This window comes from Melospiza georgiana, chromosome 6 (assembly GCF_028018845.1).
Source record: "Melospiza georgiana isolate bMelGeo1 chromosome 6, bMelGeo1.pri, whole genome shotgun sequence".
Classification (NCBI taxonomy): Eukaryota; Metazoa; Chordata; class Aves; order Passeriformes; family Passerellidae; genus Melospiza; species Melospiza georgiana.
Genome location: NC_080435.1, coordinates 15,920,163 through 15,941,753, shown reverse-complemented (window position 1 = coordinate 15,941,753; position 21,591 = coordinate 15,920,163). Strand labels below are relative to the sequence as shown.

Genomic DNA, 21,591 nt, shown 5'->3' with positions numbered 1-21,591 from the left:
TCCTTGTAAGAGACTTGTTATAAAGTTTTCCTTTCTTACCTACAGAAGCAGACCCAATGCAATGGCAGCTGAAAACCCCCACACTTTAAATCTAACAATTTATCTTCATAATATCCCTGTGAGTAGTGGTGGTGCAAACAGCCTGGATGTACTTACAGAAAACCTGAATGCCCTAATAAGATCCCATAAAGACCATGGTAGAAATAAAAAACCTTAAAAATCAGGTGTCTCACATGCAAGTTTAGTGCTCAGACCAGAGCACCACAGTTTTCCTCTCCTCTTTCTTTTCCCTGGATCCCCCAAGAGCCATTTCTGTCCCAGCCACAACAGTGATGCAATGGGAACCCACAGCTTGCTGTGTCTCACTGCACCCTTGACAACACAACAGCAGCACCTACACATTACAACACCACTTACGAGAGATGCACACACATGTTGATTTTGAAAATGTGTGACATCCCTATTACTGTTCCAAGAATTCCTCCCCAGGAGCCTTGATGTTGCACACTGGTGTCAGCTGGCCCAGCTCCACAAGAACCAGGTGCCCCAGGAACAGCCTTCGCCCTGGGGACACATCCTAGAGCCCTGACTCAATTTAAGCATGAATTTGAGTCAGGGGAAACTTGTCTGAGGAAGGACTGAGTAAAAACCACAGGGTGAGAGTAAAACAAGCAATGACGATCCTGAGGAATTAGTAATAAAAGCTGCAATCCTGCCTGCAGCAGGGGCTGTCATGGAAAAGGGGCTGGAAAAGATCAACTGCAGGCATCATGGAAAAGATGAAAGTCAGTAAAAATGAAAATGGTTTAAGATCAGGCCAAACATCAGCAGCACAGATGTGATGGCTGCCAATCCCCATCAACATGACATCAAAATCCAGTACAAAGAGCCCAGCCAGAGCACAGGGATAGGGATTAGCAGTAGGAAAGGACCTTAAATTCACTACTCTTCAGTGAATTATCAGATAGCAGCAGTTGAGTGCAAGAGGTGGTGAGTTTGGTACCTACACATTTACTTTTAATCCCTGCTTCAGATCAAGTCTAGTAGACGTCTCTGACAAGGGTTATTTTTTAAAATTAAGTTACACAAACTGAGCACAACTTATTGTATTTACAGACACAGCCAACAAACCCTGTATTTCAACTACACCAATACGATGATGTCCTAAAAGCAAAGCACCATAGAATTTGAAGGCTCTGGGGATATTCTTTGTGAGTTGCTTTAAGTCTGGTTTATATATACCTTTAATTTCTTCCTCAGACTTACTTCTTGTAAAATCCAAACATAACCAAGAGAGAAGAGAGTACTCAAAGATCAACAAACACATGGAAAAATTTATCCCAGAAGGAACATGAAAGCCATCTGCCTGAGACTCCCTCTGTACTCATCCCACAGATGTGAACAGTGAGAGATGAATGTTCTGTTGGCAGAAAAAGAGTGGCCAACCCTGGTCCTGTTGGCATCAAAAGAAACCGCACATCCAGCTGGCCAGAGAGCTGGTTTTGCCAGGAGCAAATTAGCCCCGAGGCCAGCCAAGACTTTATCGGCTGGAAAGTCCCAGTCATGAGTGCTAGCTGCAAGGGGCAAAGGAAAAAAAAGCAACAGGGAAAGATCAGGCAGGACAAGTCTGAACATGTTCAGTTTGTCCTTCCTACGTTACAATTATATCCTCATTCCTCAGAGCAAAAGGCAGTTCAAAGACACAATAAATCCCTTTCTAGTCTTACGCTTCTCAGGAACGTCATGGAAACGGAACTGAAGTGGTTCCCAGAGATAAGGTGACAAAGTAAAATTAAACCCTTCCCTACAGCAACACTTTGGTAAAATATCAGCAAAGAAATAGAGGTACCATTCAGACACAGCTATGGTATTCATCTGAGGAAACGGGACTGACCTTAGAGTTTCAAACTGATCATTTTAATGTACTGCTCCTCACACTCTGCAGCTGTTCCTCTCTTTTCATTGCCTCTAAGGCTCATGCTAACTTCATTTCATTGTCTGGATTTTATTGTCCGGAAATGCAATTCCCTTTTGGGGTATATCTTAATACATACATGCTTCAGTTTAGGTCCCAAGAAATTTGGGCTAAAGCACTGTAGACCAAGGATGGCTTTGGAGCAGGCAAAGCCTGAGTGACCAGATAAAGCAGCCACCAAACAAGAGATTTTTCAAAGCTTTTTCTTTCATCCCTTCAGGCCAATGGAGGGGACAAAGAAAAGAGAGAGAGCTGAAAGACAAGGCAGGAAGCACGCTCAAGATGGAGCTGGGAGATCTCCCAGGGTGTTCCCACTCAGTGCTGTGTCCCTCACAAACCAAACAAAGCAAAACCAAAGGCACAAGGAATAATGATGCCACAGGGACCAATTAAGTGGCAAGGGGAAAATAATTGGATCTTCAACTAAAATCATGTGCTAAACAGCCCTAGATAGCAAAACATTAGATAGCTGCAAATGTAGACATGAATGGAACAGACAGAAACAAAAGGCTCCATCATCTAGTACCAAACCACACAGAAGCTGTCCAGCACTTGTGCTGAAATGTTATGATTAAGTGAAATAACAGTGGCTTTAAAAATTATTTTTTAATCTGCTTAACACCAAGACTTTGATAGAGTATGGAAGTCACCCTGTCCATCATCCCAGCTCTCATTGCTGACATACATTCATGTCACTGTTACAAGCTACAGCCTGGCACAGGACAGACACCTTTTTTTTACCATAACTGGGCTGCATGAGATTTTAATTACCCTATTGAAAAGCCATAAATATTTCAGACTGAGTCATTTCGGGTACACTGGATTTTTTCCTGCCTTTCACAACGTCAGGGAATTTCTTTCCACCCTGCAGCCCTCAGGAAAGGGGTACATGGCTGAAGGAGTCAGCGGTCATGAATAATCAGGGAGGGACTTGTCCAGAACAGGGCACCAATGTGAAGAAGTCTTTCTTCTGGGGCGACATTTGCATGACTGAGGGGTGACATAATAATTCCACAAACAAAAAAGGCTTTATACCCACAGGGTGGCTTTCGAAACCTCTCTGCACTGACTTGGTCCTTCCCTTCTATACAGCAGCATCACATTTTGGGGGCAGGAATTTAAGCCCCATCTCTGCAGCCATGGCTTTATCTCATTCTTTCTGGCTAACACAATCCCACAGCTCACATTAGCAATGCCATTTTATGGGGGCACAGCATTTCACTAAAGTGCTGAAGGATTTATTTCTGCTTTGGTATGAGGGCATAAGAGGCAGGTAGAGCCCAGGGTGAGAGACATGTTTTGGTAAGAGAAACATCAATATACAGGTGGAGTTGAGGTCAGTGCCTGGACACCAGCTTGCAGTGATGGAGCAGCAAGAAAAGGCAGAAACGGTATTGCTAGAGAGTGAAAAAGAAGCAGCATGCCAAGACCATGCCCTCAGCCCCCTCGCCAAACAAAAAAGAAAAAAAAAAACAACAACCCTAGCCCCGTTAGACACTTGGGAGCTTCTGAAAGAGCTACACTGAAAAGGAGGTGCTGAAGTGCAGCCAGACAGAGGAGCTGCATGCCAGGGCACATCCTTGTGAAGGACTGTGTGTGCTGCCAGGGCACCAAACTGGTGCTGGAAATGGAGCCAGGGTGTAAACACATGGTGCAGATGATCAGACTGAGGCAGAGCTATTGTTTCCTTTCCAGCATGGGCTGTTTGCCAGACATGGACCTCTGCTGAGAGATAACCGAAACACATTTGAAATTCCAGAGAAAACCCTTCATTTTGGGGGTAGCTTGTTTTTAAGGAGAGGGCTGAGCAGTGATCTAAGGAGTAAGAATCAGCCAGTTCAGACACCCCCCACCCCAAAAAGCATCTGGGGGCTTTCAGAGCGGTGAAGCAGGCGCTGCAGGAAGGATGGATGCTGGACCAAGCCCAGCCTCCCAAGCCTGAGGGGATTCGCTCACGCTGGCGGGAGCGGGGAAGCCGTTTCTCACCAGGATAGGAAGTCGAGTGCTTGGCAACAAGGGAGGCAGCTCTCCCACAACTCTGGTTACGCAAACAGCTGCCTTCTGCTGGGTTTCAACATGCTCCACTACTCCAAAAATAATTTCCTGCTAGATTTGATAGCATTAGCAGGAGCAGGGAGCGCAGCGTGAGCGGTTGTGCCGCGGCACACTGGCTGCAGGTTGCCACTGGGCTCCTGCAAAACCCCAATTCCTGATTTTGGCAGAGGGGCCTGATTGCACAGCAGGGAAGGTGAGCAGGGCGATAGCATAAGCCTTCTCTTCCTCTTTGAGGGGTTTTGACACAAGCCTGGACAAAAGTACCTGTCACCTTTGTCCTTTCAGGCCCCTTTTCCAGAGCTGACATTTCCCAGCCCCTACAGCTTGTATCACTCATGGCCTGTACCCAACACTCAGCAGCCAAGCAGGGATCAGCGCCAACATAAAGTTCAACGACAAAGTCGCTGCTTGCTGGGTGATTAGGGGAGCTGTGCTGCTCCTGGGCAGAGTTGCTGGTGTTCTCCCACAGCACAAGCAGCAAAAAGCTGCTATCATGCCTTCTTGCATTCACCAGTGGATGACTTTGTGTCTGCTTTGGAGGTTGCTGGAATAATACCAGTCCAGGCCATTGCTTTGGGAACAGCAGCACTTGCCATTCCTAGCTGGAATGGAATTTGGATATCAAATTTTGCCCTAAGGTGCATCTTGTTTCCTGTTCCCTATTCCCAGCCCGTTGATCTGCATGCCCCTTCCCCAGGGCCTGCCTTGGGGGGGACTCCTCCAGAGGCCTTCATCAGATTTGGAAACCTTGAGTAGTGCAGGGAGTTAAAGATTCCAAGGGCCAGCTCATTAGCACCACACTCCATGGCCTGTGCCACACCAGCAGCACAGCACACCAACCTTCCCAGCTCATGGCCTTACACAGGGGTCAGCTGGTACCTTCCAGCTGAAGTGCAGGTCATGTTCAGCAAAGAGATGAAGCAGCAAAGTAAAATTCAACTCACTCATTAAAACAGCAGCTGCAGGCTTCAGGGGTGGAGAGCACAACCACAAAAATCAGCGTATTTTAAGGTAATCCTCTTATACTTTGAAAGAAAAATTGTGCAATGGCACATGTTTATGCTCATACCTTTTAAACCCAAAGAGATCATGAGAGATGATTCCACCTGCCCTGCACCACACTAGTCTTACCAACCTTGTTTTCCAGAGCCATTCTTTGAGCCACACAATGTTTTATGAAAGATGTCCCCTGGCCATGACTAGAAAAGTAAAATGGGTGATGAACACACCACTGCTTTTGGGGAGCTTCATCAGAAACTAACCTTGGAAAGTAAAGCCATCAAAAGAGAGGAAGAGTCCCCTCAGCCATCCTGCACAGGACATAACTGCAGGATGACACTCCAGCTTTCACACACAAGACAAAATTTGCATCTGAGCTGACCCAAATGCCAGCTGGGGCCTCTCCTGTCACTGCCACAATAAAAGGGAATGACCCTGCAAAGAAGGTGACACTCCAGCTGCAAGAGGACCTGAGCTGGGCGGCAGGACAGGACTGGTGGGAAGAGTGTGCAGGCTGGTTTCTGTGCTCAACTGACCCATGTCTGCAGCAGCTGCTGCTCCCACAGCCCCGGGGAGTGCAGATAAGCAGCAGTTCAGCTTTTCCAGACATAGCACAATCCCTGTTTACAGCCTCTGGGCTTGTCTTTTCAAAAGAAGGAGCTAGGTGTCTATTCTTGCAGGAAACCAGGTGTGTAAACAGTTCAATTAATATACCCAGCAAACCGTGCTCTAGCACAGCAAAGAGGGCCAGTGGAGACAAGCCAAGAGCACAGGAGCCAAGAAAGGAAAATACTTTTAAAGAATATGCCTAATTAGAGATGGGCCTGGGCCAAAAGTTCATATTTGAACACCTGGAATAGCCCAGGGGAGCAGAACGGTAACCTGAACCCAGATCCACATTTTGTAATTCTCTCCTCTCCCAGATGAAGTAAAACCCAGCCCCAAACCCAGCCCACAGTTGGAGCTACAGGTTTCCAAAAGCCAAAGTCTGGAGATTTGGCTTTCTACTTTCAGCCTGGTTTTTGGCCAAGTCATTGTGCCCAGCTGCTGGTGCCCTGTGTTCCTCTCACCCCACAGCACCCAGTGCCCTGCTGTGGGCCCACCATGCTCCCCTCAAAGGCTGGCTCTTGTCCCCTGGCATCCCCATCTGCTCCAGCAGCCACAGCATCCTCAGCGCTGTGACCAAGCCCAGCTTGTCTCTGCACTCCCTTCTCCCTGCCCTCACAGGAACAGCTCCTGGCAAAGCAAGAAGCCTGCCCTAACTCAAAGCCCAGTGCCTCCACTCTCAATGCCTGTGAGACAAATATTGGCAGCAAATCCCAATTTTGTGCCAAATCCCCAGATTTAGGGCTTGTTTTGAAGGGTACAACCTGCATGTCAGGGAAAGCCCCCCATGCCCTTTATGAATGCTTGCAGAAGAAGCAGACTCCCTTTTCTGCCCTGCAGCTCAGTTTTCAAGAACAGACAACTAAACTTCTCCCACACCTTATCAACTCTTTTGTCTGTAGATTTGCTTTCTAGCAGAGTCACATTTGACAAAGAAAGGTCAGCCTGATCCCCATAAAATCACCCTGTCACAGGCACGTCATGCATTTCAGACAGCTTGCAAGGCTGACTAAACATTTACTTTTGGATGGCTCTCTTCCAAAGCCCAGAAATAGATCCCAGTTCCCAGTAGGAGAGAGCCTGAGTGTGCCATCAGATGGCTTCACTGCCCTGCCAGAGAGTGCCACTTGCATTCCTGCGCTTTCCCCCTCACTGGGTGCCACCACTGAGCTCCCTGCACATCCTCCAGGGAGAGGTGAGGCCTTATCTCCCAGCTGGATTATTCCTGGTAGGTATTTGTCACTCCTTTTTCCATCATCTGACCTTGGGTCCTGTTAGGCTGAGGTAAGTGACTAATGCACAGGGCTCTGCATTGCTTTCCCAGTGGGCACCCAGCCACTCACCAGCATAGCTGGAGAAGAACAAATAGCATTTGCTCACACTGGATGCTGCAATATTAAAGGAAGAGTTTGTGTTCTGAAAAAAATTAAACAATTGAGCTCCACTGCTATTCAGAGCAGTTTTGCACCTTGAATGTACTCTTGTAGCTGTTGTAACCTTCATCTCCAAGAAATAAAAAAAAATTTAAAAATACTAAACTGACTTTTTACAAAAGTACGGGGGAAAATTATATAATCCTTCAAGGGCCAAGAGTCTCTGTCTGCAAAGTGCTTGCCACACAGCACCCAGGCAAAATCAAAATGATGCAACTTTTGTTAGGGTGTACAGATTACAATCAGGCAATTACACATCCCAGACCGTGTAATCACATGCAATGAGAACACACGTGGGTGTAGGGTGAGGTGTGAGCCTGGTGTCACCAACCACAGCCGCCTCCGGTTACCAAAAGGAGTCATTCAACAAATGCTTTAAAAATTTATTTTCTAAACATCACTAGATTCAGAAGAAGGCCTCTTTCTGTCATGAAAAGGAATTCCTGAAAGACTGGGAAACCACCAGGACTGCACTGGAAAACATTAGCCGGAAGAATTGATCTATCATCTGTCTCATATCCAACTGTGTCCGGACAGTTGGAAAGGGAAGGGGGGAAAAACCCATCACACACAAGACAGAATCTGTTATACAGCTTTATATCAGAAAAAACCTCTCCAAGCTTCTGTAGGAAGTAAGTTTAAACATCTGATGCATGAACATCCTCAGCTTTAATAACCATTACTGTCTTTCATCTCCCCTTTTTTAAAAGTCTCAGAACAGCATTTAAGACTCTGGCCTCCTGTAAGCATTGCTCAGATGCTCCCCAGATGGCTTTTCCTAGGGGATTTCTAATTATTCAGGGTCTTTTAAAGGCATATCCTACAGGAATCTTTTAGGTTTCTGGGGCTTTCCTTCCTTCCTCTACAAATTTCTTTACCCAGAGCTTGATTTAAAACCAAACTCAAAGGAAACACAATGACTTCAGTATGTCTCAGATCACATACCCTGGGGTAAAAGAGAATTGAACCAAATCCCATAAAAATGGTGCAGATTTCAAAGGGATTCACAGTGAAGTTTTGTAAAGATGTAATTAGACCAAAAGTTTTAGCTGAGAATATAATGGAATAAAGGAACATTTAGTGAGACTCAGAAAGTTAATACTGCATATAGACCACAATGGCTTGGACATGCAATCCCCTCTCCTCAAAGAAAAATAAATTAAAATCGAAGCAACAGTTGCTGTAATAGCAGCTAAACAAGGAAACCTCTGATTCTCAAAAACTCTCACAGTTTTCAGATCCTGAACTACCTTAAATGGATCAGACTTCCAAAAGTGCTGAAGTCCTGTCTGCTGAAAATCCACTTTAGTCAGTGCCAAATAGGAGATGAAGAAAATCACAGTAATTTCTGGAAACACTGGCAACTGCTTCTGCATAAGAGGGCAGCTGGAGAGCAGAGCCAAGCCCCTTACATGATGATAAAGCAAAGCAAATAATTTCAATGAACATATAAAGCTTTTGTCTCTCTCAGGCCATCCAAGCAATAGCTAATAACAAGACATGCTACTCTTCCAAATCCCCCCCAAGTGGGATACAACCCACAAGAGGTTATTTTGCCACCTGCAGATGCTGACTGGGCAAACTGGGAGTGTTTCAGTGTGTCCTATGGCACAGACACACTGCTAGCTCAACACACAGTGCACTAATGGACTGACACCATGGTGTCTCGCCCCTCAGACCCCACCATGAGCATTTCCCTCCTCTTGGATCAGCATCTTTGTTTGCCAGCAGTGCTTATGGTAATTTCCTGCACTGCTTGGCACAGCACAGGGCTCAGCACAAGCAGTCAGGAGCTTGTGATATGAATGCTACAGAGACTGTTTGATAGAATGACTTGGGCTGGAAGAGGCCTTAAAGATCACCTATTTCCAAACCCTTGCCATGGGCAGGGGTACATCCTACTACATCAGGCTGCTCAGAGCTCCATCCACCCTGGCCTTGAACACCTCTAGGGATGGAGCACCCACAAGGCCTGTACCAGTGTCTCACCATTCTCACAGTAAAGAGTTTATTTCTAACATCTAACCTAAGCCGGCCCTCTTTGAATTTAAAGCCATTACCTCTTGTCCTGTCACTACATGCCCAAGTGAAAACTCCCCCTCCATCTTTCTTATAGACTTTATGTAGTGGAAGGTGCTTTAAGGTCTCCCCAGAGTCTCCCCCAGGCTGAAAACCACCAAATCTCTCAGCTGTGTTCATAGCAGTGGTGCTGCAGCCCTTGTGGCCCTCCCCAACAGGTTGACATCCTTCTTATGTTTGGGCCTCCAGAGCTGGATGCAGCTCTCCAGGTGCTCTTGAGAGTGGAGTAGAGGAGCAGAATCCCTTCCCTCAACCTCTCTCCACACTTCTCTTGATGCAGCCCAGGACACAGTGGGCCTTTTGGGCTGCAAGTGCACATTGCTGGGTCATGCTGAGCTTTGCCTTCTAGAGCAGAAGGTTCTCTCTTCCAGCTCCTGCTTTTGGCTTCTCAGCTCTGACCTGGGCAGTGCGGCTGGGGCATTTGCCAATGAAGACCGAGGCAAAAACATCATCCATACCTCAGCCTTCTCCATATCCCATGGAACCAGGTCTCCTACTTCCTTCTGGAGATGGTCCACATTTTCCACCATCATCCTGTTATCAGCCATGTGCCTATAGAAACTTTTCTTGTTGCTCTTTATGTCATTGGTCAGATTTAATCCTTCCTGGGCTTTTGTTTTCCTAACCTGATCCCTGGCTACCTAGATGATCTTGCTGTGTTCCTCCCAGGCTAACTGTCCTGGCTTCCACCCTCAGAAGGCTTCCCTCAGACATCCTCTGTTTTTCTAGGAGCTGCTTGTTCATCCATGCATTTCTGCCTGACAGCTTTGTTGGGATACATCTCTCCTAAGCTTGCAGGAGGTGATCTCTGAATATCAACCAGTTTGCTCAGATCCCTCTTCCCCCCAGGGCTTTATCCCATGGCACTTCACCAACCACATCCCTGAGGTGGCCAAAGCCTGTTCTCCTGAAGCCCAGGGCAGGCAGGTTGCTCTGCACCCTCCTTGCTGCACTGAGGTTCTCAACTCCACCATTCCATGGTCACAGCAGCCTGAGCTTCACCTTCCCCATCATCCTTTCCTATGCTGAGAACAAGGTCCAGCCTAACACCTCTCCTCACTGGCTCCTGTACGCCTTGGAGCAGGGAGTTCTCTCCCCTCCTGCATTGCTTATGACCAGTTTTGTTGTCCCTCCCAGCATCAGAGCTGAACACGAGACCACTCCTATCTGAATAGAGGATGCCATTTGCTCTGTCACCCTGACTGGATGGCCTACAGCAGACCCAGACTATAATGTCATTTGTCCTGTCCTCCCTTTAGTCCTGACCCATAAATCCTTGGTGCTCTCTTCATCCATCCCCGGCAGGGCTCCCTGCAGTGGCTCCACGCACTCCAGCTGCTCACTGACAGGACTCTGAGGAGCACCAAGAAGTTTCTGATGCTGGAAATACCTTCTCACTTGGCTGCACTATCCCATGGCTTGTCAGGTGAGAGAGACAAGCCAAAACGAGTGAGTGCCAGGGGTAGCCTGGAGATGGCCATTCAGAAACTCCTTTGCCCTCTGGCCATGTCCACTGCCCAGATGCTTGACACACCTTTGGCTCTGCTGGTGTGGCCGTGAGCAGGGTTTCATAAGGAGACCAAGAGCCAACAAAAGCCCTGGGTGGGACTGTGGAAGCTGCTGTAGTTCATGAGAAGGTCACTCCTGTTCCATTTCATTCTAAACACCCCGTTCAAGCAGTCTGCCCTTCAGCCTGGCTCACAAGTAACTGGCACCTTGTGACAATGGGGTGTTGCATCTCTCCAGCCACCCAGCAGCAAGAAAAGCACCGGGGATGGCTTTAAAGCCAAGACCAAAGCTGTACAAAAGGGCTGCTTTTCCACCCATCCTTTACAGCAGGCTGTCCCTTCTTCCCCTGTGGCAAATGAAGGTCTATTTTGGAAACACGCCTTCCTTGAAGCCCTAGGGCCCCTTGGTGCCCTAATCTTACTGCCCCAGGTGACACAATACATCTAAAGTCTAAGTCTGTCTCCTGCAGAGCTTCACTCCTCATCTCCCTAACTCCAGGAGTCTCAACTCCTCCCAGCCCACCCTTCACATGCCACATCCGCACATTTCTGTTCATCCCGACCTTCCCTCCCTCCCTTGTCTGATCGTCCTTCCCACACAAGCACCACATCCTTCCTGCCCTGGCCTCGCCACAAAGCTGGGCTTGTTCACTGAAGCAGATCAGAATGAAACATAAGCATGACCCTTTGAATCAACAGGATTAGGAGAAGTAAAGGAGAGGGCTGGCCGCTTGAATATGCACAAACACAAAGGGAGGAAGGTAGGGCCACCTCATGTTGCCCTGGAGGTCCCTTTGCTAGGTCTTGCTGGGCTCAGCCTCTGGGACTCTTCCAAGACAAAAAAAACCCTAACCTGGCACAGACTCTTTACAAACAACTAAGAAAGAAAGGGGGAAAAAAGGAAAAAAAAAAAAACCAAATAAACCCACAAAAAGAGAAACAAGCCCCCCAAAATGCGATGGTAATTTGGCTTACAAGGACTCTGCCTGCCCAGGGCACCAGGGGATGAAAAAGAGAATACACCCAGGAAAAGCAGGATGTATTCCCTCAAGGTAGTAGATATATTTGCATGAGCATACCTTGTGATAGAGAAAGTCTGCATCCCAAAGGCTGTGTGATCTAAATAGCAATATTGTAAATGTATTGGATGAGGGAAGGAAACACTATCTCATTGCCCTGTATTATGCATGGGAAACAGCAGTGCAGAGGGACGGGATAACACTCACATCACGGGAAAATCACAGCAGAGCCAAGTCCCAAATCCCAGTTCAGGGACTTAACCACAAGCTATTCTGTACCTTCTATTTTCTGTTAACAAAGAAAACAGTATTTTCCTGGATTTCAATCCCCAGTGATACTGCTGGATTTGCTGCCCAGTCATGAAATAGTCCAGGAGTGGGAAGAGCAGATGAAGCTCTAGTGAGTCATGAGCAGACACTGCCTCATTGTGCAACCTGGGCTGTGAGGGTCATGTCCAGCCCTCCAACTCGACTTCTGCTAGCAAGGCCAGACCTAAAATACCTTGTGCCATTTCATAAAATACCCATTTTGGTTTCATTGTGGGTTTCTTGCCCCCACTTTTTACTTACTCCTTGGGGCTGTTAAGCCAGGCTTAACAAGAAAAATCAGCCACCACTTCTCACAGGCCAGAAGGGATGCAGTTAACAACAGACCAGGCAGGGCTCTGCACTGCACAGCACCCAGGGCTTTCAAAGCATCAGGGGAGGGGAGCAGTGTTCAAACACCCATAATTGCTCAGCAGAGCTGACTCCACAAACACACACACGCTGTTGATTGTGATCTGGCGACCGCGCACACGGAGCGGGGTTTCGCTCGCCCGCCGCCCCCTCACTCTCTGACTCCAGGCATGGGGTGCGAGGCAGGGCAGCCTCCCCCGGTGCACAGGCATGATGAAAGCTGGAAAAGGCAGCAGGGAAATTTCCTTAGCTCCCCTGGAGATACCCACATCCCTCTGCCTTTTTTTTTCTATCTGCCCGTTTGTTTGGATAACTGCTGTCAGCCCATGGAGGGAAACCAGGCAAATCCTGCCAGGAGTGCCTCTTCCCATGGCTCTGGTGCAAGTCAATCTCTAGCAGCCTCTAAACCTCAGCTCTCTGTAAGCAGCACAAACCAGTCACAGGAGAAAGCTCTGGGTATTTTTTTTTTCTAAAATGCATTTTCACCATTTACTGTGGGAAAATGAAGCAGCAAACCTCTAAAGATGCTCAGGACGTAGGAGGGTGCTATGGGGAAAAGAGGCAGGTGTCCATCCCCTGTTAGCTGGCACAGCCTCACTCACTGCCCTCCCAACACAATCCCTGCAGAAGGCTGAGTGGGAACGAGGGTTTTGGAGGAAAATGGAGAGCACACACCTGATAAGGCTGAGGAAGGGGCTGCCAACATCCCCCCCATTAGCTCAACCCAAGCCCAGCCCTCCCTGAGGGCAGCCACAAGGCACAGGCCGCAGGCTCCTGCCCTAAACCCCACTCTTCCTCCCTTGGGAAAGGGCCCCACCTGCGGGTGAAGGACCAAGGAGGAGCTCTGGCTCCATCATCACACCTCCCTCCCCTGGAGCTCAGGCCAGGGAGAGCACAGAAGAGCCAAGTTCACTGAGGGTGGGCTAAGGGGGAACAGGGGCACCTTTGCAGTGACAGTGCTATCTTCCAGTGGGTACATGGCAGAAAGCCAGGGCACCCAAACTTAAAAATTGGTGGCCTAGATGTGGGAAGGAAGAGCTGGGGAAGAGCTCAGTGCAGACCTGTTGTATGAATGCAGCAGAGACAGAAAACTACTCAGAACTGCATCCTGGTGGCTTTTGGTAAGTTCACAATCCAGCATCAAACTCCACAGGTTCTTGGCCACAGGTATGGTGTGCTGATGGCCAGAAATGTGTCCTGGGACTTGGGGGTCAAGCAAGAAAAAGCTTAGGAAGCAGATGGTTCCCTGAGCTGCTTCAGAACTGCTTCATGAGGAGGTAAAGGATGCTGTAGAACCACCTGTGCCTCTCTGTCAACCACAGAGTCTGAACAGCAAGTTTAGATGTAGCTGTCTCCCCTGCAGATGTCTAAGATTAGATTAATTCCACCCAAAGTGCACTGAGGCATTTCTTAGGTTCAAGAACAGGTTTAATAAGTTATCAGAACTAGAAAATTCTGGTGCTGGGAATAGAGGACAGAAGTGCCCTAAACCTGGCTTCTGAACTAACAAGCTTGTTGAAGGACAATATCCATGGTCCTCTATCACAGAATTTACAGATAAACTTTGGGGCCATGTCTCCCAAATTAAAACAGCTGCCATGCAGAGTAAGCGATAAGAAAAAACCCTCAGATTCTGTTTTGTTTTTTCAGAGAAGGCCACAGCTGAGGGCATTTGCACCTTTCCCAAGCCATCAGCTCCTTGACAAGCAGCCCATTTCCTCTTCTGTCCCCATTTCTGCCAGAGCTCAGCCAGCAGTGACAGACCACATTGCAGATTATGGATGACTTGCCTCCCTTTCTCCCAAGTGCCCTGACACAAAGGACAAAGCAATGCCTGTACAAGCGTCACCAGTCCTTGCTGCTTGGCTGGGCAGCATCATCCCAGGCAGAGAAACATCAGAGTTTTTGCTGGAAGGGAACAGGAGCAGCTCCCAGAAGCAGAATGCCCTGCTTTGTCCCGAAATGGAGCACAACCCTTTCACCCTTTGCCGTGCTCCCACCCGCCTTCCCAGCTCCCAACCTCCAGTCCTTTCAACACCCACAGTTTTTCCACTCTGCCACGAAGCCATGAGAAATTCCCTGCCAGAGGACTTTGTTCAAATGGGTTTTTGAAAAAAAAAAAAAAAAAAAAAAAATGCAATTGCCTACTCCAGGCAAACAAGCTCCTTCTTTTCCCCATGAGGAAGAAGGGTAATAGCAGAGCCAGGGGGAAAAAAAAATCCCAACAAACTATCCCCAAAGCCTGCTGTAATCAAAAGAATAATTGCTCCAGGAGATTTAAGCCTACAGCTGAGTCACTAAAATGAAGAAACTTCTCCGTGTCCATAGAAAGCAAACAATTCTTGGGTGATGCAGCAGAGATTCTCTACAGCCTTGTTAGAAGGAAAGAAAAAAGCAGCCAGATGTAATTAATCATAGTCCCAGAAGAAAGGATGAAATCTCTGTAATTAACTACCTAGACTCATCTTTCCACTTTTGAAAACTAATCCAGCTGCCTACTTCCACCTTTCACCCAGAGGGCTGGCACAGAAGTCTATTGCAAGCACCAAATCACCTTCCTTTAGGGATGCACTCACCTGCAGCGCCCCACAACAGCTTTGCAGAAGTTGTTTGCAGGAGTGCAAACAGAAATCCTTTCCTTAGTCCCCTTTGGTGGATGAACTGCTAGGGAGATTCATTCCCCAAGAACCTGAGTAGCCCTCAGCTGAACTACAGGAGTTCTTTTCAAGCTGAAGGTGTTTTATATCCACAGTCCTGACCCAACCGATCAATTACCAGAAAACGCAATTAAAAAAAAAGACCCCCCCCCCCAAAAAAACCCCACCCATGCAAACAGAAAAACACTTTCCAAATGGTTAAATGGTTACTACTGCTTGTGTTAACAAATTGGCTTATACTTCATCCTCAGGTGGTGAAATTTGCCTGAGCAGCAAAGTTTTGGAAAACAGGGCAGGGGGAAATGTAGCACTTCAAAGAGAAGAAGAGGAAGGGCTGGAGCTGGCAGTTGCAGTTTACTAGGAAAGGTCAGGAACTAACATCCAAAAAATCCTATGCAAATCAGAACAAGACATTCAACTTCCTCAGGGCTCCCTTAATAAATAAGGGTTGACAAATATTATTCCAACAAAGAAAACAATAAAAGACCAGTTCTTTAGGTCAAATACATCAATGGCAAATACAATACAGAAGAATAATACCAAAATGACATCAGCTGAGAAACTGAGAGTGATTTCTAATCCCTCTCTTGTATACAAAGCACTGCTAACATATGAATAATGCTGTCAACAACACATGGGGAATGCTGGCCAGCTTTGTGGTGAGGGAAAGCAAAGAACACAGAGTGGACAGAAATCTCCAGTATTGCTCTTCCATGACACAGCAGAAATGCTTTTTCAGTGGAAGGTGATTGGGTCATTCTTCTGGGAAAAAAAAAAAAAAAAAAAAAAAAAAAAAAAAAAAAAAAAAAAAAAAAGAAAAAGAGAAGTGATGACGCAGCTCCAAGTGCAGCTGGAGCCTTCCTGTACACATGTGGGAAAGAGGGAGGGAGGATGAGCAGGCTGTGGGGCACAGCAGCAAGGCCAGGGAGCCTGGGCCATGTCCCTAGGGCACACCCGCTCCTTCCTGCGGCGGGCACAGCCGGAGGGGATGGCGATGCTCGGGGCTGTCCGTGGCACAGAGCTGCTCTCGGCTGAATTCCTGCTCTCCACCGGCACCAAAACACCTAAAGCCCGGTGGATTGTTCCTCTAATCTCTGCACTGACACCTGGCAGAGGAGCTAAGCACACTGGGGATTGGCTGCAGCAAACCTTGGTACCAAACCCCCAGAGCAGCTTCCTAACCCTAAAGCTGCTGTTTATCCCATCCTATCAGCCTCTGTGCACATCAGGATGCTGCCAGCACAGCTCATCCCGTGTGAATAGAAATTCCCGTCGTCCTTCCAGGAGGATGCAGAGATGCTCAGGGAGAGGAGCAGGTGCTGCTGTCCCCAGCCCTGCCATGGGACCGCAGAGCAGCGGGCTGGAGCTGCCCTCCGCAGGACGCGAGGGAAACCAACCAGCCCTGCTCGGGAAAGGCTGCTAGCTCCTTTTCCACGGGCAGCGCTCTCACGCTCCCGTAATTACGGACAAGGTTCACTTTTCTCAGCGTTGTGCTGCAAACACAAAGTTTAAGGTCCAGAAGGTTTCAAAGGGAGCAAGGAGTGTGGAAGCCTCCCGTTGTCTGACAGCGCCTGACATGCAAAAGCTAGGCTGCCTTCCAGTCAATGTCCCTGAATAATTAAATGACACAGGAGAGTCCCTCCCCTGCCTCTTTTCTATAAACCTGTGACTGATGCACGTACTGGAAAGTGAAACCCCATGAATTTTTGCTAGATAGCAATGATGCTTCTATGTTGATGTTTAAATATGGGCATATAACCAAAACTGAGAACTGAGGTAACCTTTACTTTCAGTTAACACATAAATGTCTACAATCACTGTACTTGGTTAAAAATAATACTTACTAAAACCAGCACTCAGCCAGCAACACCTATAAATACCTTTAAGTGCTGATCAGTTAATATTATGTATGTCCCTAATTTTATTTTTATGTAACCATGTCATAGCTACAAAACTAATCCTCCTGATTAGTTTTGTGTCACTTGGCCAACACTGCCAAGGTAGAGCAGCCAACAGGTTTTATGGCTGCTCCCTGAGGTTACAGCATTCTCCTCAACCTGTGAAAGGATTTCACACAGTAAATTGCATCTCTGCAGTGCCTGAACGCACAGTGGGATTCAGAGAGCAACACACAACACTCCACATCACAATCCCCTGGGCAAAACACCCAGGAGATGCATGCCCATACACAGTTCACATAGCTTATGGCACTAGGACAAGGATGGGAGTGATTTTTACCCTCTATCCTATGCTGTAGAGTTATTTTAACCTGAGTCTGCAGAGGCAAGCATCCATAGTAAAGACAAGCAGAGCAAAACAAAAACCTGAATGTCCACCAGGGACTTTTTTCCCCCACCAGAGCAATGCTGGGGAATCCTCCAAGGAGATTACAGCCACATGCATTTCATTGCCTGCAAAATTCTCTGCCCACACCATAGCTTCTGAGCATTTATTTCCTTCTGCAGAATGTAAGAGAAGGTGGCAGCCTGCTATGGTGTGCCAGGCTGTGGAGAGCCAACATGGAATTGTCAGGTGTCTGCTTCATCTTGCTCTGAGAGGGTTAGACCTCCTCACTCTCTTCCCCCACTGTCCCAAGCTTGCCTTCTCCTTTCCCATAGTCTTGCCCTATACTGAGCATCCCCCAAACACAACATTTTCACCATTTTCTCCACAAGTTCCACATTGCTCCTGATTTCCACTTCTCAGTTGTACAATATCATTCCTTAAATGCTCTTTCAGCACACTCAGCTCCAATGACAAGACAATCAGCAGAAAGACAAAATCCACTTCTCAATCTAGTTTGTTTTAAAATGTACTTAAGTAAGCAGAAGGTGAGATTTTCAACAAGATCTCCTTGAAAACAGCGGGAGTATTCTTCGTAGCAGCACAGAAAGCAAAATGTAGAGTTCTGGTATGGTCCTCTACTGCCACCAGCAGTAAGACAGCATCAAAAGCTCTAGGGCAGCAGGATATCCCTTAGCAGCTCCCTCAGTGATTGCAACAAAATCAGTACCAAATAAGTGGATCACTCACCCGAATTTGGTGGAGAGAACACCTCCCACGACAGAGCCAGTAATGATGCCCACTCCAAAGCAAAAGCCCAGCTTCCCCAGAGCACCAGCACGTTGGGAAGGAGTGGTCACATCTGTAATAACCTTCTGAGCACCTACATGGGGGGAAAAAAATCAAACCACAGGGTCTGAGCAGATCCCCCAGTAGTTCCCATGGTTTCATTGCTAAGCCATTAGGAGCTTTTTGGGGTATTGTTTGTTTGAGTTTTTTTGTTTGGTTGTTTTTTGTTGTTGTTGGTGGTGGTGGTTGGTTGGGGGTTTTTTGTTTGTTTGGTTTTTTTTCCCAATTAAAACTTCTCTGGGCTGGTTTCTGGTTACAGGCAATTTCCCCAGCTTTTAATTTTCATACTTTCCATGGAAGAGGGCCCCCAAATAAGGACTGTCAATCTCCTCTGGAAGCCCCATAGTCCATCAGTTTTGAACACAACAGCCCCAGCAGTCATGAGAAACAGAACCATTCAAACCACTCAAATAAACCCCTTCACAAGTGACAGGAAGCATTATCAACCTGATTGCTCTTGCATGAGTTACATGGACTTCTAGCAGCTGAAGTTTATGTCTTTCACATGAAAAATTTAGGAAATATCAGCCAAAACAGAACAGCTTGGTGGGTAATGGAAAGTATATTTGTAATAATGTTTAATTTTTACCAGTATGTTCATTTTACCAGGAGAAAGGGAAAAGCTTTTGTGTAAAATATCCTGGTTTCAAGAAGGCAGCTGAAAAGTCTGGGGTAACACTGCTGCCAGTAAGTGACTTGCACCCATTGGGTCTGGATGATCAAGGCCAAACAATTCCCTCAAGATTCTACAGGAAGATGGGCCTGGAACTTGGACTAATAAGCACTGCTTTCCACCTGCTGCTTCATGTTCCCACCATTTCACCCCTGAGGACCATCCCATGCTCCTCCTGCCTTCCTTCATGCTGCTGGACCTGTTGGCTTCCCCTAAAACAAGCCAGAACTGGGGGGAATCAGGCAGGAAAAGCAATTTGGAAAGCTACTCATCCCTGACTGACCTTACCTGGTATCCCATGCATGAACACTCCAGGAAGCCTGGAGAGAAAGAGGAGGGGGATGTTGGTGGAGAAGGACATGAGCAGGAAGAAGAAGCTTCCAGATGCACAGGAGAGAATTAAAGCTGCTCGGGCACCAAATCGATCTGCAAACCTGGTACAGAAATGGCACAAGGTTGTCAGTTTTCTATTTAGGTTTAAAAAACAAAAATAAAACCCTTCTCAACAGTAAATCAGTTTTGCTCCTATTTAAGGGGAAAAAACAACACCACAACTAAACACACTAACAAACAACCACAAACTCCCCAAGCCCCAAAACACAAACAGGCAAAACCCCAGTCAGATCAGGTTTTGACCCAGCTCCAAGTCTTTGCTGTAATTCAACTCCAAAAAGCTCAAGTTGGACAAAGTCTGAGAGTACCACAGAACAGGTTCTGAGCAACAGGGGCTAAGATGACCATAAAACCTTAGACAGAGTTTCTTGTTACGATTCCTTCTTCCTTCCCTTTATTTAAGCTGCATATTACAGTTAGCAGATGAATATTACCTTGCATAGCAATTAGTTGTGTTTACACTAAGAGGAACAACCCCCTAAAAATGCCAGGGTTGGTATACAAACAGAGCTAAGCTTAAGTAATTAAAATGTTTTGTGTTGAGGGAGAGGTACAGGTCAAAAATTTGCTGTTTACATGTAAGCCAGGGCAGTTTACATTTGCTGTTTGTAACCTGAAGACCACAAATCATTACATTGTTGATGTGGGGAGTGGGGATTTTTTTGTTTTGTTGCTTAAAAGTAAACACAGTGCTTTATCTTTTCATGTCTGTTTAGGAGCATTAAGCAAGAACACGAAAAACTGAGCTAAGAAACACATTCTCTCTTTCCCCCTTTCTTCCTCTTTTCTACTTAATCTGTCCCTACACTGACATCAAAACAGACTTATGTCTAGAAAAATCCTTTTTATCTCAAACTTGCATTGTAAATTTTGGCTTCAATCTGGGAAAGGACACCCTCAGTCCCAGTCAGATTTTGCCATTTTCCTTCCCTTCAGCAGTGACTCTGGATATTAGTGAATGACATGCAGGGAGGAGAACCAGATTTCAGATGGCACCAGATCCAGGACAGAAATACTACTCTAGGTTTGTGTGTTAATAGGAAAAGCATTAAAAGTGGGCCCTTTGCACCATCTCCATTCTTAGAAATGCATTTTCTGCCAAGCAGCGCTGTAGAATCAAATGTTGCTGTATTTATTTGAAAATGTGTCCAAGGGCTGAGATCAGATCCACAAAGTGCCACACTCCATGTACCAGAGGATCCTGTAGAGCCCCCAGTCTACATCAGCCAGAAAGTAAATTTCCTGCAGGTAAACTGAAGCAGCACACAGCAGCTCCTATCCATTTATTGATTGGCTGATCAGTAGCAGGATCAAGAAGAGAAGTTAGATTTTCTCTGTCCCATTTTAGTTTCTGTCACTGAAATGCACATATTTTTCAGGGTTTTATTTTTCTTGGTCTTTAGGAATGTATTCTCCCACCACTCAATTTTTTAGGGCTATTTGCATTTCATTAGGAACAGGAGAGTCTCACGGGGTAAAGAGGCAGAAAACCCAAATATTTTCCACTCTTTTCTTATTTTGATAGCTTGAGTTTATAGATATTCTTAAAAGTTCTGAAAGGTCCATGCAAGTCTAAATTTGTATTCAACATGGATGCAGATTAATTCAGCTGGCGAAATGACACCACCTTCACTTATTGTAATTGACAGCTCTACTTACCATCAATAAATACCCTCTTTTTTTTTGTTTTGATTTGTTTTTTGGTTTTTTTTCTGTTTGTTTGTTTATTTGTTTTTTCTTTCCCAGTCACAAAACATTTCTAAGGTTACACGTGGCTATAAAACATTTTCAGAATTAAGCTGTTAGGATCTGGGCTCTGAGGACTCTGGTGGTTTAAGCCCATTCCCAGGATATTGTTACACTTAAATGTGTGTCATTAAAATGTAGCTAAGTTAATATAAAGGCTGCTTCTATGCTGCAGTATTTTCTAATAATAGCATTTATTTTCCCCTTGCTCATTATGAAATCCTCAAACATTTCAACAGGACCACAAACCAGAAAGAAATTATTTTTATGAAAGTATAAAAAATGCCTGGCCTTTTTCAGCTATGTGAAGGGTCATGAGAATCATTCTCACTTACCTTCCAAAAATGTAACCTCCCACGAGCTGGAGGACACCAAAGATGGTCTGGAGATAGCCAAACCCCACTGAATCCAAACCTAGGCTCTTTGCCAAGTACTAAAAATGAAAAAAAAAAAAAATCAAAACAAAAACCCACAAAAAACAAATAAATTGAAAAGAAGCAGGCTGTATTTATGAATAAACATCTTAATATCTGTGTGGAAAGGATCACAGCTCCAAACAACCACTTCCTTCAGTTCCCTACCCCTACAGAGGAAACGTTCATTGGCCAGACCCTGGCAGCTTAATAAAGACCAAATGT

General features: G+C 46.3%; 1 protein-coding gene across 1 annotated transcript in view; it reads right to left on the bottom strand.

The window, feature by feature from the left end:
* Positions 1-21,591, bottom strand: part of SLC22A18 (solute carrier family 22 member 18) — a 58,194-nt gene that overhangs the window by 35,283 nt on the left and 1,320 nt on the right. Inside the window, exons 2-4 of the mRNA XM_058026624.1 lie at positions 21,289-21,386; positions 19,103-19,248; positions 18,043-18,175 (exon numbers count right to left, since the gene is read on the bottom strand). Of these exons, the coding sequence (XP_057882607.1) occupies positions 18,043-18,175; positions 19,103-19,248; positions 21,289-21,386 (377 nt within the window). The remainder of the gene's footprint in view (positions 1-18,042; positions 18,176-19,102; positions 19,249-21,288; positions 21,387-21,591) is intronic.